Source organism: Sminthopsis crassicaudata, chromosome 3 (genome assembly GCF_048593235.1).
Source record: "Sminthopsis crassicaudata isolate SCR6 chromosome 3, ASM4859323v1, whole genome shotgun sequence".
Taxonomy (NCBI): Eukaryota; Metazoa; Chordata; class Mammalia; order Dasyuromorphia; family Dasyuridae; genus Sminthopsis; species Sminthopsis crassicaudata.
The window spans coordinates 645475590-645493425 of record NC_133619.1 but is presented as its reverse complement, the minus strand read 5'-3'; the positions used below and the strand labels follow the sequence as shown (position 1 = coordinate 645493425).

The following is a 17836-nucleotide window of genomic DNA, read 5'->3' as shown; positions in this document are numbered from 1 at the left end:
CAGCCTTGGCTCCAGTCACCATTTTCTTTTATAATCGTGCACCTGATGTTCAATTTTTCAAGCTTTGTGTATTTAAGTACTACAAAATGGCTTGTGATATAGCTGCAGGATTAAACTGTCGAGGTCTCCTTCCCAGAATATTGGAACAGATTGTGGAAACACAGATTTAGAGCTAAAAAAGCCCATAGAAGTCATTGAGAGCAGTCCTACTCATTTTAAAGATGAGTAAATTTAGGCACAAAGAGGTTTTTCCTTGTGCAGAATTAAATAGCTAGAGAGCATCTGAGATAGGAATTGAATGCCTCTTCCTAAATCTAAACCTACTGCCCTATCATTTCAATACACTGTCTTCCCCTATCATTTTGAATTATAAGAAAAGTGACTAAACTGTACGTTAATTTTAGCCAGTCCCTCCACTACGAACCTTATGACCCAACAATAGCTAGCATTTATTTAGTTAGTTCATATATGCCAAACACTTTACAGATATCATCTCATTTGTCCTCATGCCAATTTGAAGAAGTGGATGTTATTAGCATACAATTAATTTTTTATTTCTTTACAATTGCATGTAAAATTTTTTTTAATTTAAAAAAATTTTGAAGTCCTAACTCATCCCCTTTCCAAGTCCCCCTCATTAAGAAGGCAAGAAATATGATATAGGGTTATACATGTGTAGTCAAGCAAAACACATTTCCATAAGTGAATTTGTAAAAGACCAAAAAAAAAAATTTAATTTAAAAAAATTTTAAAAACTTTTATCTGAATTCAGACTCCATCAGCTCTTTCTTTGGAGATGCATGGCCGTTTTTATCATAAATCTTTCTTTCTTTCTTTTTTTTTTTTTGAGGCTGGGGTTAAGTGACTTGCCCAGGGTCACAGCTAGGAAGTGTTAACTGTCTGAGATCAAATTTGAACTCGGGTCCTCCTGAATTCAGGGCTGGTGCTCTATCCACTGCGCCACCTAGCAGCCCCCATCATAAATCTTTCAAATTTTCTTGGGTCATTGTATTGCTGAGAATAGTTAAGACATTCACATTTGATCTCATTGCTGTTATTATGTACAGTGTGCTGGTTCTGCACAGTTCCCTTTGCATCGGTTTGTATCTTTTCCAAGTTCTTCTGAGAGCTTCTGTGCATCATTTCTTATAGCACAATAGTATTCCACCACAATTATAACCTACAACTTGTTCAGCCACTCCCCAGTTGATAGGTATCCCCTTAATTTCCAGTGATTTGCTACTGTGAAATGAGTTGTCATATTTTTGTACACAAAATCTCTTTGGAAAACAGACTTGGTAGTGGTATTGCTAGCTCAAAGGGTAGTATGGCTTTATAGCCCCTTTGGGCGTAATTCCAAATTGCTCACCAGAATGATTGAATCAACTCCATGAACAGTGCCTCAGTGTCCAAATTTCCTGAATCCCCTCCAACATCTGTCACATTTCAGTATCTCTGCCAAGAAAATCCAAAATTGGTTTGTAAAAGTCAGACACAAGTGAAAAACTACTGAACAACAAGCTTTTAATTACTTCATTTAAATTACCTCATTCATTATGGTAGTAAGATTTCTATATTGTATGAATTCTTTGGTGGATATTGAGGGATGACTGTTGGTGGAAGCTTTTCCCACAATGATTACATTCATGAGGTTTCTCTCCAGTATGGATCATCTTATGTAGAACAAGTTTAGAGCTCTGTCTGAAACTTCTTCCACACTGATTACATTCGTAGGATTTTTCTCCAGTGTGAATTCTCTTATGTTGAGCAAGATTGGAGCTTCCTCTAAAAGCCTTTCCACACTGATTACATTCATAAGGCTTCTCTCCAGTGTGAATTCTCTCACGTGCAGCAAGATCAGAGCTCTCTCGGAAACTTTTTCCACATTGATTACATTTATAAGGTTTCTCTCCAGTGTGGATTCTCTTATGCAGAGCCAGGCTGACATTTCTTCTGAAAGTCTTTCCACATTGATTACATTCATAAGGTTTTTCTCCAGTGTGGATTCTCTGGTGTAGAACAAGACTATAGCTGCATTGGAATGTTTTTCCACATTGATTACATTCAAAGGGTTTCTCTCCAGTGTGGATTCTCTGATATAGAGTAAGATTGGATGCATTTGTAAAAGTCTTTCCACACTGATTACATTCATAAGATTTCCTTCCAGTGTGGATTCTTTGATGTTTAGCAAGACTAGAACTGTATCTGAAAGTCTTTTCACAATGATTACAATCGTAAGGTTTCTCTCCAGTATGGCTCCTCCAATGTAAAGCAAGTTTAGAGCTCTGTCTGAAACTTTTTCCACATTGATTACATTCATAAGGTTTTTCTCTAGTGTGAATTCTCTTATGTTGAGCAAGACTGGAGTTTCCTCTAAAAGCCTTTCCATACTGATTACATTCATAATGCTTCTCCCCAGTGTGGATTCTCTGATGCTTAACAAAACTTGCTGTCTGTGTGAAAGCTTTTTCACATTGATTGCATTCATAAGGTTTCTCTCCAGTGTGCCTTTTCTGATGGGAAATAAAGGATATGTTTTTACTGAAAGTTTTACCACATTCATGATATTCATGAAACTTCTCTTCAGGGTGAATGTTCTTGTGGGAAATAAGGAATGATTGTTGCTTGAAGACTTTTCCACATTTCATACATTTATGTAACTTTTCACTAGTGTAAAATTTCTGATGTTGAATAAGGGAGGATTCTTGTTGAAAGGCTTTCTCACATTCAAGACGTCCAAATTTCTTTCCTTTGCCAATTTTCTGTTGGTCAATGAGTTTTGAATTATGATAGAAACCTTTTTCGCCTTCGTTACCCATAAAAAGTATGTCTCCACTATGGTCTTCAAGCAGAAGGCCATCTCATATTTATTACACTGAGAAGTTTGCACTACAGGAAGCTTCTCATTTGATTCAGAAAGCTCTTCTTGCTGCATAAAGCATTCCTTATATTTACTATCCTGAGAACATTCAGTTCCTGAGGTCATTTTCTTACAATGAATTAGGACTGAACATTGTTTGAAGTGACTCTTTTGTTTTTTCTCTATCTTCTTACCAGAATCACACATTTCTCTCAATTGGGGACCCAGTGACCATCATTCATGAATCTTTGCTCGCCTGAATTTTCCATAGAAATGCTCAGCTTTGCAGTAATCTCCCTCATTTCAAGCCTAATCTGTCCATCTGAACAAAACAAAGAAAGAAACATCTTTATTTCTGGACACATACAAAAACACACAAATATATAATCTTCCCTCCCTGACAAAAAGTCAAACTGGTTTATAATCTATTTCTGTAGAGAGAGAGGAGAGTCTTCAAACTTAAATGAACAGAATCAATTGTGTACAAATGCTATTACCCTGGGATGATTTAATTTAAAATAACAATGGATCCTCAAAACAAACCCACACCAGCCTAGACCAGACGTTTTCATACATTCCTAACTCAGGCCATGAATATTCACGACAGAGCAACTTGACTCACAATCCTACCATTGAGACTCAAACTCATATTCTCTGACTGGAGGAGCTCGGTTTACAATACTAGATGACTTTTCTCTATTGAACATTTGCATTCCAAATTTTCTCCCTCCCTCCATTCCCCTTCATCAAGAAGGCAAGCAATTTCACATAGGTTATACATGTGCAATCATGCAAAACATATTTTCACATTTTTCATGTTGTGAAAGAAAACCCAGGCAAAAATGCCCTCTAAGAATAATAAAGTGAAAAATAAGATATGTTTTAATCTGCATTCAGACTCCATCACTTCTTTCTCTGGTATTGGGCAGAATTTTTCAGCAAAAATCTGTCAGAATTTCTTGGATCGTTACATTGCCGAGAATGGCAAAGTCATTCCTGGTTGATCATCAGATAATCCTATTGTTGCTGCATACACTGTTCTGGTTCTGCTTCACTTTGCTTGGCTTCAGGTGAATCTCTCTGGGTGTTTCTGACAGTATTCTGCTTGCCCTTCATTCTCCAAGAGGACCAATGACATCATGAGGGGGAGGTCCTGACTTGCAGGAGGATTGAATGGAAGCTGAGGCAGACCTGTGCAAAGTCATCAGCTGCCCTCTCTCCTCCAGTCACTGGAGTTCAGGAGGAAGACAAAAGTCAAGATGGCTGCAAAGGCCCAGGATGCAGGAAAGGAACTGGCTTCTTTTCATTAAGGTCTTCCCTGGTCTCAGTCAGTCTGAGGCAATGCCTGTTCAATGGGTATGGGCTGGGGAAGAATTGCCACAGAAGATGGCCTAGTCTGACACCCCAAAAGAATCAGTCTGGGAGAGAAAGATCCTCCTAGAACAGAACAGATAATGATGGCTACTTACCCTCACTCCTAGTTACCAAAATGCCCACAATGAGCAGGAGAGGCTTGAGCTGGGACCTGTTATTGGCCTTTCAAGGAAAGCCAGAGTGACTTGGGTTTAAAGACCTAATCAGGTGGCTCCCTCTGAATGACAATGGGCTTTTTCAGAGCATATTGTTTCTTAGCTATACGATGAGCTTCGAGAACTGAGGGGAAAAGATCCCCTCTGGTGGATGCTGCCGATCCCTTGGGAAAGAGAAAAGATTCACACCCGAAGTCTGTGTGGCAAAAGAGAATTTATTTTCACTAAGAAGATAGCTTTCTTAGTGAGCAAATAATCCCAGCAGGATAGTTTTGCAGAGATGAGTTTGCACTGAGAAGAAATTATCTTCATCAGTGGGTCTTCCTGATTAGGAATTAGCAAAGATTCGGGGTTCAGAGTCGCCTTTTATTTAGCCTTCTGAGGCTTTTGGGGGTTTTTCCCAGGCCTCTGGGAGCAGTTCGAGGGACTAATCTCCAATTCAATAGAGCATGGTGATTATGCCCCTGCCAAGATCTTCAATTGAATGACACTACTTAACTTGGGAAGGGTGTTGTCTGGGAAAGGTCTTTAAGGCTCAGGAACACTCTTCCCCAAAAAGGGGATGCAGTTTCAGGGCCCCCCAATGGTTCGAGGGGACACAATTTTCATAATTTTCCCCAAAAGATTTCAGTTTACATCATATATTTCAAGAAATCATAAATTAATACTGCACAAGACAAGTGTTTCTGGGAGGAAAATGACTACATAAATAAGAGGTGTTTTTTTTTAATTAACCCCCAAACTCAAAGATATCTTACACAAATTAAGCAACCAAAAATCTTGTTTCTTTGTATAAAGTAAGGTTATAATTGTCCCACATGGACATGTGATAAAGGAAAGAGGAGAAGAGAAAGGAGAAAGAGACTAAGGAGAAAGAGCAGGAAAAAAAGTAGCATCACTGCCGAACTTGAATTGGGGTTGGGTGCCCAGAGGGCAGCTTCTTTTCCTTGTTGTGTTTTGTCCTTTTTTCTCAAAGAGTAATGACAGCCCAAAGGTGATGTCTTGAGATGCACCACAATTAGCACCAGTGGTCCAATGGCTGAATCAAAAGTCCATTCCAGTCTTCATCCTTGGGCCTCTCTGCAGACCCTGACACTGCCCATCACTCCCCTTCCCTGATGCTTTCTTCCCTCTCTCTCGGTTCTCCTCTTCTCATATCCCAAACTGACCCCATTATCGCTCCCCCAACCCCCCCAATCTTCCCACACCCCAAGGATGTGGACAGTCCCCCTGCCCACTGCCCACCCCTTCCCAAAGGGGATACCATCCCCTCCTCGTCCTCCCTCCCTCAGGCCATCCTCCCCCTCCACAGTCCATTTCCTGGAAAGTCCTGCTGACCCACCTCTCCCCTCTACAACTCCCTCCCAGCATGGCCTGTTTCCAGGTTCAGTTCCCCACACCTGCTGTTAGGCCTCTCCCCAGGTCAGCTGTCCAATTCCTCTCCTTAAGGCTGACCTCTGACCCCGTCACTACCTCCCCCATGGCTCCCTAGCACCAAGACCACCTACATAATCTCTTTGTGGGCCCCTCTTCTCCCTTTCCAGACTTCTTCCACTATCTGGCAGCAAAGGCCATCTTTCTCTTCCTTGCCCAGGACAGACTAGCTCCAGTCTCCCTGGGTCCCCCGGCTGCCCCTCTTGCCTAGAATGCTCCCCTGGCTTCCCTCAAGCCCCAGCTACAACCCACCCTCCACAATGAGCCTGGCCCCTCCTCCTTATTCTAGGTGCTTCCCTCCCCTGGCTACCTGTAAGCCATCCTGGAAATAGCATACTTTACAGGCTCTGTTGTTTTCCTCACTGGTTGGTGAGCTCCTTGAGAGCCGGGGGTTGGGAGGAATTGGGGGTCATGCCCTGCCCGGCACTTAGCAGGCGGCTTGGCACACAGTAGGCACTTAATTAATGCTGGATGACTTGAGGAAGGGCTCAGAAAGAAGCTGTCTGGGAGAGCCTGCGGCTTTTTGGGATATCTTCAGGAGCGTTCCATGACCCAAAGTTCCAAACAATGGCTCTAATAATTGCAGAGGGCCAGGAAATACATTATTGGGTGCTCCCCAATTCTTCCAAAAACATTTGCAGAGACAGACCTATCCAAAAGCTTGATAAAAGATTCCTGCACCTGAAACAAAAGGCAAACTTGGCTATATAATAAATCAAAAACAAACCTTTCAACTTGGGACAGGAAAAAATAGTCCGCCATGGGGGTCAAAGACATTTAGGAGAAGAGCCTTGAAGACACTGGTATGGTAATTTCTGCTCTAGTGCACATCACAACTAGTTACAATTCCATGCAAGTGGCCAAAATCCAGGTGTAATTATTTGCATTTCAGTTGTTAAGCTTGTGGTGAGAGCTGATACAGGAATATCAAAGGGTGTAGTATGTATTGGCCCTACAAGCATTGGAAATTTACGTAAATCTGACTCTCTGATCAATAAATGTGAAGACTGCATAGGGCATCTTCCCCCGGCCCTCTGGTGCACTGCACACCCTTTGTCACAGACTGGAGCGATAGTCTTTCACAGACTGGGAAACTGAGGATCAGGGCCTTTCCCACTGCTAAAAAGTATCTGAAAAAGAATTGGAAATGGTGGTCCCACCCCCATCTGGCACCCCCTCCCTGTGACACGGGGCTGCCTCTTGGGGAACAGCCCCCATACACCTGCTTCACCTCACTCACCTGGGCAGCAGCCTCTGGGGTCTGCTCGCTCAAGCATCCACGGATCTTCCCCTCGCTCAAAATAGGAGAGCAAATCTTCTCTGGGAAGAGGAAGTCCTGGGCGTGGGAACAAGGAAGGGATGAGGAGGAGGGACACTTGTGATTCAGTTCTCCTGAGGGCAGGGGGGCAGGCAAGGAGGGTCACAGGGCATCCCCAGGACTCCCCAAGAACCTTTTCCGTGATGTTTATTGTTGGGAGCTTTGGTGGGGGATGGGAAGGAGATCATTGGAAACTGCCTTCCTAGAGGGGTTGAACCCAGAGATTCCATTATCTAGGAACCAGAGGCAGGTGGGGGGGGGGGCAGTGGAGAGAGCTGGGGCTGGATTCAGGAAGCCCTCAGTGTTTTATTAGCCAAGAGCCAGGCAAGTCACTTAACCTCTGTTTACCTGGGCTTCCTCATCTGTAAAATGGGGATAACAACATCACTGACTCACTGGCTCCTTCTGCAGATTGTATTAGATCATGTTTGGATTGGGTTTTTTTAAAGCCTCTAAAACAAAGTACATACAAATGTGGATTGCCCTCCTTTGCCATCATTTGCATTGGAATTCTGGGAAGAAGGAAAGGAAGAACAAGGACACACTTGCTCCCAGACTTCTGAGAGATGGACCAGAATGGGAGCTCCCCACTAACACTTGCTAACAAGAACCTTCCAAAGGCCAGACCCGACCCAAACAAGCAGCAGTCCCACTGGGATCGAGGGGGTTCCTTTTGCTGCTTGAGCCATTTCCAAAGAGTTGTCAGACAGCATTCATGGAGAGGGAGGTTAGACTGGTCACCTCCATGGTGACTCCCAGGCTGAGGTTTCACCATGGCGTGATCTGTGACCTCAGACTCCCCAGAGGCCACAAAGGAAGCTCCCAGCTTTCCAACTCAGGCTGCAAAGACCTTTCACAGGAAAACCCGGCAGTAGGAGGATTGCCTCTGACATCAGAGAGCCACATTTGGTCCTTCCCAAAGACTGGTAAATTCTGCCAACCCAAACACTAGAACTTGTTGAATGACAGCTGTCCCTTTGATGGAGTTTCTAGGGGAAGTGTCCTTACCCAGGGAGAGCAGGTTCTGAGCATTCTCCAGCATGACCTCCTGGTACAGCTCCTTCTGAGAAGGGTCCAAGAGCCCCCACTCCTCTGGGGTGAAGTCCACGACCATATCCTGGAAGGTCACCAAAGCTTAAACCAATAAAAGTCAGAGGACTTAGACTGGAAAGGGACTTTCTTGTGTTCCCTTTCCGGGAAAATGATCTTCATATGCAATTCAAAAAAAAAAAAATTCCATTAACATGTTTTTCAAATGTTATCATTTCAGTATAGTCTTGAAAAAGTCTTAATTTTAAAAATTTATTCTAAATGACCACCCCAAAAAAGAGGAAATAGTCTGATAACTAAAGCAAAAGAGGATCGATTAGGAATGAAATCATGACTCGCTATTAGGGTCAGCTTCTTTTTAATAGTAAATGACAATATCAAAGTCTTTCTTTCAAAGTTTGGCTTCTCTGCACATTTTCCCAAAGTTCTTTTCTTCCATCAGGGAATTATTAAAACTATTGTAATGACCTTCCTTTCTTTCCTTTCTTTGGTCAGTGGGGGTGGTGGGGATTAGGAAAATGGGTGTGGGGAAGACTCTCTCTGGTTAGAGGCAACTGGTGACTCAGTGCCTAGAATCCTGAGCCTGGAGTCAAGGAGATCTGAGCTCAGCTTCAGACTAGAGTACATATTACCTGCATTGTATTTATTGTCTCCATCCTGGACTGCCTTGCAGATGCAGATACCATGTAATTGCCCCAGTATCCTTTCCAGTCTTCTTACACTTTACTCCCTCCTCCTCCTGCTCTCTGACCCAAGGAGACTGGCCTCTGGGCTGATCCTTAACCATTACCTCCATTCCATAATTTTGACTTTCCAATGACTTCTCTCCCACTTGGAATGTTGTTCCTCTTCCCACCTCACCTCTTGCTTCTTTTGCAGCTCAGCTAAAGTCTCACCTTCTGAAAATAAGCTTTTCCTGTGTCCCCCAAAATTCTGGAGCCTGCCTCTGAGAGGGCCTCTCACCTACACTGAACAGAGCTAATGTAGACACAGCTGCTGACATGTCTTCTCCATTAATCTGGGACTTCCTTAAGGGCATGGTCTGATTTTTCCTTTTGTTGTATCCATGGGAGTTTTGAACAGGGTGGGCACAGAAAAGCCACATGCTTGTGGGCTTCTCCTTGGCTGTTGTCCTTCCTTCTTAAAGAGAACCAAAATGATTTTACTACGAGAGAGTGAGTTATGGTGGATCCGACTGGGGCCGATCAGACCAATATGAGCTTGGGATGTTCTGCCACTGGTTGGACACCAATAGTCCCTGTGACCATTTGGGGGGCTTCTCTAATTTTTCATATCTGACATTTTTCTTGAGTTACTTCAGTTCTACTTTGCTCATAGAGCACAGCACCTTCTCTGAAGGCACACCAGGCTGGGTGGTCTTCTGCCAGGTCATACAATGTCTCCCATGTCTTACAATGGATTCTAAAGTTCTTCAGAGTGACCTTGAGAGGGTCTTTATATCACTTTCTTTTTCTGACCCTGTTAGGTTCTTACTAAGTGCTAATGAGATAATGAGATATTAGGTTCTTACTAAGTGCTAAGTCGGTACTTGACAATTCTCTAGTTTAGCCCTTAACAAGTTAAGTTCCTTATTTGTTTATTAGAATGCTCACTTAATCTTTAACAAAATTTCCTTGTTACAGTTCTGGGTTAGAGAGACTGAGATCTGGATCAGAGGCTTTCCCACTGGAATCAGGATTGTGTCATGTCCCTGTTCGGGCGCCAAATTGCAATGGTCTGGTCTAGCTCCTTTGAAGGGCTCAGAATAAGTCCTTGTCAGGATTCCTTGCCCCATGTTGTGGACGCCAATTTGTAACGTGCTATTGTCTCCAGAAGCTGTGGATCGCTCTCTGGGAGGAGATCTGCTGTGTCAACTCAAATCTCTCAAACAGATTCTTCTTCCTGTAGAGAGCTGACTCAACTCTGACCTTGAGCAGAGACTCCCTTTTCCTCCAGAGCTGCCCTCTTTTATCCTCCCAGAGAATGGGCGTGGGATAATGCAAGGGCTTCTGGGAAAAATTACTTCAACCAATGAACTTGCTCCTCCTAAGCATGCAAGCTCTTCTCCAGGAATTCACAAGTCAAACTCCCAGTCATGGCCGGAACTAGAGAATTGTCAAGTACCGATTTAGCACTTAATAAGAACCTAATATCTCATTATCTCATTAGCACTTAGTAAGAACCTAACACAACCCCCTTGTGAGTGTCTGCCCTTTGTGCATTCTCCATGAAATTGCCTTTGGCATTCTAACAACATGAGCAGCCTAGAAGAGTAATGCTCTCTGCAGCGGAGTTGGAATGCTGGGTACTTCAGTTCAAGAAAAAGCCTCAGTGTCTGGTTCCTATTATCTTACTGCACAAAAAAAATCAAATCAAAAAGGGGGGAAAAATGTAAAAGAAAAAAAAATTCAGGTAAACAACCATAAAAGTGAAATTGCTAGTCCTCTCTCTGGTTGTAGATGGCTTTCATTACCACAAGATCATTGGAACTGGCCTGAATCATCTCATTGGACAACCAAATTTTGATATAACTTTCCACAAGCCCTCTTGACTGACAGTGTCAAAGGCCTTGGTCAGATCTGCACATGGTGTATACAGACCTCTGCTGTGCTCCTGGCATTTCTCCTGCAGTTGTTGGAACAAACACCACATTGACACCTTTTGAAGCCACACTGGCTCTCAAACAGCTTCTAGGTCTAGGATCAGCCCACTGAGGAGGACTTTCACTAGAAGCTTACCAGCAATGACTAAGAGAAAACCCTCCCCCTCCTGCCCCTCAGTGATTGAAAAAAGGATAATCTATTTGCTTTATTTTCCTAGAAATGCACAGCGGAGGCATTCTTGGATTTCTGAAGATAAACCTCCTCTTGCCATATAATCTGGAAAATTTCAGTCAGCTTTTGTATAAGCAAATTGTAAATCTCAGAACAGACTCCACACCAATGTTTTGTCACACAAAAGGAACCTACTTGCCTTCAAACCTCTTCTTCAGTGGGAACTGCTAGGGAGAGACTGATCTTAACCTAAAGCAAATGGTCACTGGCTTCAGCATTAGTTGATAGCAGTCTGTTGAGAACAGTATGGAAATGTTCAATCTTACTCTCTATGACTATGTCTTTATCACTAATCTATATGGCCCCATGTGTACTAAGTAGTTTAATAGCATCATGGGTCTTTGACCAATAAATAACCTTGATAAAAGTATTATGAAGTATTACTATCAGCATAAAACTGAATTTCATTTGTCTTCTTACTGACCCTAGAATCCTGCATCTCTCTCTGTTTCACTTGTATTTTACTTTTGAGTAACTTAAGATTGCCTTCTTAGAGATGGATGAACTATCTTCCCAGTACTCCCAATGGAGTTCTCATTTTTCCATTTAGCAACTTCTGAATTTCTTCCTCATTTTCACCAAACTGGTCTTGCTGTTTGTGAGTGAATGTTCTGACCCAGATGAGCCGATCCAGTGCTGTACATCAAATCTCTGATTTGTTGCTCAAATAATCCTCCAAGTTGGCAACAAAGGGTTTCCTCTCAGAGAAATGTTCTAATATAGTGATATTAATTCTCTTAGTAGTCTTTTTACCTTGGAATCGCCACTTTTGCTAGATAAGAATATTCAACTTGGGGAGGATAAGTCTGTGATCCGTCCAGCAGGCTGCACCTCAACATTGCTTGGTTCACATCCACCTGTCTCTTACATATAATCAAATGCCAACATTTGCTGTGAGTGTGCATACATGTTGTTGCCTTTAGTAAATGGAAGGCGGTGTTGGTGATGAGGAGGTCAGCAGTTGCTCACATCTTCCCTAATACTTGACCATGGCTGGTGCTGTTCCTGACGGCATTCCTCCTGAGGACTCCCTGCTGTGTCTGGTAGTCTGAGCCTACTCCAGCATCAAAGTCGCCAAGAACTTTAAGCTTGTCTTCCTCTGCATCAGCAGCAAGGGTCTCCACGGCTTTGTAAAATCCTTGACTTTATCCTAGTGACGCCCGCTCATGGACAGAGGACCCGGACACAAATGCTCAGTCGTGGCCCTGGATATGCTATAGTTTTTTGGAGTCAGGGGAGAGTTCGGTAGATCAATAGGTTACCCAAGTAGTAAATGGCCCTGGAAAGGGCTCAGCACATCTTGCATCTGAAGTCCTCCCTGAACACCTGATACCCCAGAACTTAGCCTAAGAAATGGAAACTGGGAAAAGGGCAGCACCAGGAGGACAATTTCTGCTTTGCTGCCAGCCAGGGAAAGGACAAGAACTGGGGAAGTCTTGGGGGACAGGGAGCTGCTCCAATCTGTCCAGACAAGACTCAGTGAGAAGGGTCTCCAAGCCCTTCAGCCACTACAAGGGACAACTTGGACACAAGAAATGAAGAGCAGGGGAGACAACGATATGGGGCAGGGGCAGGTATGTAAGAAGGGTTCAGAACCTCTGGAGTCATCCTTGTGAGTCAGGGACACTGAAGGTGAATTTAAACAGGGGACAGCAACAAATGGAAGGGGGGGTAGGGAATAGAAGGGAAGTTAGTGGATGAGATTCCAGGTGCCAAAGAAAAGGGTTCCAAGAAAGACCAGAGCAGGCAAGTGGATTACTACTATATCCAATTTCATCTCCACTTCTATAAAGAATTCCCCAGGGGGATAGACCAGCCTCAGACAATCTTCCCAGCCCAGGGAGATGGTCTCAGGGCGGATGCTGGCTCTGGGGGCAGAGCACACTCACCTGGAGTGGGGATCTGCACCTCCCAGGGGCCAGGCCTGGTCTTCTGCAGGCTGAGCCAGGAACAGGACTCCAGGGGGACACTTCTTTCCCTGGAGGAGCAGGAGGTCAGCCTGGGGGATTTACAGAGGGTGGGACTCCCCAGCATTACAAAGCCCCTGGCCCATCCCAAGGGGGTAGACTCCCAGTAGCTGTAAGAGGGAGACAGCTAGGGGGTCTCTGAACAGGAAGACTTCTCTCCCTCTTCTTGATCCTTTTAGACCTACACAGACCCAGGAGGCAGAAAATGCTTGGGGACCCCAGATAGGATGAGAGCCTTGATGGCCCCAAGTCAGGAGTGTCCCTTCCTATTGATGCTCTGCTTTCTCTGAATCCACAGATTCTGGGCTACATTGCTTGAACTGTTTGGGGCGGGGGTTAGGGAGCTCTAGGATGAGCCTGCCAGGAATGACCGGGGTTTGGCCTAGGGCTGGGAGACACAATCCTGTCTGGGATTCAGTTTGTTGGCAAGGACAGAGGGTTCTGAAATAAATGGGGGCAAGGAGAGAGGCCAAGGTAAGGAGGGGTCTAAGAGGCCAAGACCTGCCTTCCATCATGGGGAATGCTCTGACCACTGGCATAACCCTCCAAACTCCACCTCAAGGCTGGAATACACCTGGGCCACCACCCACCAGCCTCTCATCTGCAAGAGTCTTCCTCATACAACCTTCCCCTGAGTCCCAGACCCGCCTCCTAATGAGCAAAAAAAGAAGCCCATTGGCTTTTTCTCCCAGTCATTTTTCTCCCTAACCCCATTAGATGTCCTCCCTGTAGATTTGCCCTCCCCCCACTTTGATGCTCTCCTCCAAACTGGAAACATTTGCACATTACAGAGGCCTTTCCCTCTATCTTGTTATTCTTCCATAAAGGACCTTCTCTCACTGAAAGACAAAAGGATCCACTGGGGGAGCAGAGGCCAGGAAGTCAGAACACTGGAGTCCTAAGCAGGTAATACAGGAGCTTTTAAAATGATTCTTTCTGTATTTAGAAAGAGAACTATGGAGACTGAATATAAATCAACACACTATGTTGACTTTTTTCTGTTTTCTTACTCTCTCATGGTTTTTCCCTTTTGCTCTGATTTTTTTTCTCCCAACATGATTCATAAAGCAATGAATAAATTTTTAAAAATAATAATTAAAACGATCCTTTCTGTCTTCATATTATTGGACCAACTTCAAATCATGTGAGAACATGATTTAAACGTTTGTTCATAATTTTTCAGGTCAATTTGATATAAAAAAGTTTTCATCCAATTTGGAGATTTTATAGATAATCAAACATAAGCAAAGCCTATGCATTCTAAGTAAATATAAAATTCCCCCTAACCTCAATTTCCCCCAATCTCATCTCTGTATACTCACTGGACATTTAAGAAAGTCAGTACTTTGGGTCTACTTTTTCATCTTTTGCTTTATTCCCTTCCGCTGCTAGGTGACGCAGTGCATAAAGCAAATGAGCCCAGAATAGGAAGATTTCAAATCTGCCTTCAGACAATGACTAGCTGTGTGAGCTTGGGCGAATCTCTCTACCACGTTTCCCGCAGGTCCTGACCTTCAAACGCAGCTGGAGAAGGAAAGGCCCAACCATCCCAATACTTTTGCCAAGAAAACCTCAAAAAAGCGGCCCAAAGAGCAGGACTCAACTGACCCGAGTCCAAAACCGTCATTACTTTCCGTATAAAACAATCACACCTGTCTCACCCAGAATGCCCCCATCCTTTGACTTTTTGTGATATTCTCAACTGAAACATCTAGAAGCCAACTGCATATTTCCTAGTTTTGGGGGAAATGGGCTACTCTTGTGGTGTTTTGGGTTCACTAGTGTGAGCTTGTCTCTAGCTCTGACACCATTTTCTTCTCCAGCTCTTTTTACCAATTGAGGAAACTGAGGTAAACAGGGCTGTGATTTGTCCAGGGTCACCCAGTTTGTAGTAGACTGAACTGTAGTAAAATAAGTCTGGCAAGCTGTCTAGTGAACCACCTCCATGTCCAAAGGGAAGTGAATTATATTGAAATCTACAACTAAAACTTTTACCTAAAAAAAAGATCATCATGGTAACCAACATGTTTAACAAATGCTAGTAGGCACCTACTGTGTGCCAAAGCCCAGTGCTAATTTGGTACTGGGAACACCAAAGAAAGCCCCAGTTGTAAACTCACACCCAGTCCCTCCCACAAGGTAACACACACTTGGCCCCTAAATCAATGTATCACACACTCAGCTCCTACCACAATATAACACTTGGCCCCTCCCACACTGTAACACCCCCCACCCCTCCTACACTGTAACTCACACTAAGCCCCTCCCACATTGTAACTCACACTCAGCCCCCCCACATTGTAACTCACATTCAGCCTCTCTCACACTGTAACTCACACTCAGCCCCTCCCACACTGTAACTCACATTCAGCCTCTCTCACACTGTAACTCACACTCAGCTCCTCCCACACTGTAACTCACATTTAGCCCCTCCCACACTGTAACTCACACCCACCCCTCCCACACTGTAACTCACATTCAGCCTCTCTCACACTGTAACTCACACTCAGCCCCTCCCACATTGTAACTCACATTCAGCCCCTCCCACACTGTAACTCACATTCAGCCCCTCCCACACTGTAACTCACATTCAGCCTCTCTCACACTGTAACTCACACTCAGCCCCTCCCACACTGTAACTCACATTCAGCCTCTCTCACACTGTAACTCACACTCAGCCCCTCCCACACTGTAACTCACATTTAGCCTCTCACACTGTAACTCACACCCACCCCTCCCACACTGTAACTCACATTCAGCCTCTCTCACACTGTAACTCACACTCAGCCCCTCCCACATTGTAACTCACATTCAGCCCCTCCCACACTGTAACTCACATTCAGCCCCTCCCACACTGTAACTCACATTCAGCCCCTCCCACACTAACTCACATTCAGCCTCTCTCACACTGTAACTCACACTCAGCCCCTCCCACATTGTAACTCACATTCAGCCCCTCCCACACTGTAACTCACATTCAGCCCCTCCCACACTGTAACTCACATTCAGCCCCTCCCACACTAACTCACATTCAGCCTCTCTCACACTGTAACTCACACTCAGCCCCTCCCACATTGTAACTCACATTCAGCCCCTCCCACACTGTAACTCACATTCAGCCCCTCCCACACTGTAACTCACATTCAGCCCCTCCCACACTAACTCACATTCAGCCTCTCTCACACTGTAACTCACACTCAGCCCTCCCACACTGTAACTCACATTCAGCCCCTCCCACACTGTAACTCACATTCAGCCCCTCCCACACTAACTCACATTCAGCCTCTCTCACACTGTAACTCACATTTAGCCCCTCCCACACTGTAACTCACACCCACCCCTCCCACACTGTAACTCACATTCAGCCCCTCCCACACTGTAACTCACATTCAGCCCCTCCCACACTAACTCACATTCAGCCTCTCTCACACTGTAACTCACACTCAGCCCCTCCTACATTGTAACTCACATTCAGCCTCTCACACTGTAACTCACATTCAGCCTCTCTCACACTGTAACTCACACTCAGCCCCTCCCACACTGTAACTCACATTCAGCCTCTCTCACACTGTAACTCACATTCAGCCTCTCTCACACTGTAACTCACACTCAGCCCCTCCCACACTGTAACTCACATTCAGCCTTTCTCACACAGTAACTCACACTAAGCCCCTCCCATACTGAGACAGTTTATCCCTCACATTGTTTCACGGAAGCACACCCGTCCCCACAATACACACTGACACACTCACACTCAGACCTGCACACCTTGTGCCCCTCAGTCCTTCTCACACGGTAATCCCCTACCACACTCTGACACACCCAGCCCTGCCCCACTTCACCCACTGCCCCTCACGCCCCCCAGCGCTCACTTCAGACAACCTACAGCCCAAGGCCCAGCCCTGCCCACAGTGAAACTGCGCATGCCCGCCTGGGGCAGGCCCAGAAGAGACTAGAGCAGTAGTGAGTAGACTTCCGCTTGCCGAGAGTGGCCTTCGGTGAAACGTAGTCGGCCGGAATGGCGCAGGTGCAGTGCCCCGGGTTTCTGGGCAGCGGGGCGGGGCCAAACCCACGTGGTGCCCGCCTCAGCTCCCCATAGGCCTGTCCAAGGCAGAGTCTGGACTTTCTCTGGTAGCTGCGTGAGTGAGGCAGTGTTATATTCGCCCCTCCCCCAACCTGTGAGCGGGAGGACCTAGGAAATGGGGCGGAGCCAAAGTCCATGGGCGTGGCAGAGAGATCCGGATAGTCCCTTGCTGGCCCCGCCCCCACTTGTGAGAGCGCCCCTCCCACCAGCTCTAGAGAGGGTTAGGGCTTTATTTTCACCAAGGTCCTTCCTCCCTGAGGTAGCTCATGTCTGGAGTCCTCTGAGGGGGAGTCGAAAGTCGAAAACAATCAATGCTGAGAGCTGACGCCATTCGCTCCTCAATATGAACCTCTGGGGTGGGCGCTATAGTTACTCCCAGTGTACAGAGGAGGAAACTGAGGCTGACCGAAGTTACTGCGCTGGAACTGCCCCTAGCAGGTGGAGGGCCGGTTGTTAACATTTACACTCAGACTTCAGCCGGTGCTACAAATCAGCTTTAATTGCCTATGTGGTTCGTTCTGTAGGGGCAGCTGGGCTGACCAGGCCTGCAGCAGGAAGATCTGAGTTCAAATTCGCCTTCAGGAGCTTCCTAGCACAAGTTGGGTATCCCGCTGCTGGGGACCTCAGTTTCCTCTCTGTAAAATGGGGATAATAGCACCTATCTGCCAGTGTTGTTGTGAGAGCCAAATGAGATAATTGCAAAGCACTTTAGCACCTAGTGGGCTCCATATTAAAGTTACCTGTTATTAATAACAAAGCA

At 45.2% G+C, this 17836-nt stretch overlaps 1 protein-coding gene across 1 annotated transcript; it reads right to left on the bottom strand.

Annotated features, from left to right (window-relative positions):
• Positions 1-622: 622 nt before the first annotated feature.
• On the bottom strand, positions 623-16991 carry LOC141565010 (uncharacterized). The gene is given in 8 exon segments (XM_074307969.1): positions 623-2845; positions 2848-3078; positions 3081-3182; positions 7064-7159; positions 8150-8275; positions 12911-12989; positions 12991-13024; positions 16865-16991. Coding segments are annotated over 8 exon segments (1995 nt in total). The 5' UTR covers positions 16918-16991; the 3' UTR covers positions 623-1571.
• Between the last annotated feature and the right edge of the window lie 845 nt (positions 16992-17836).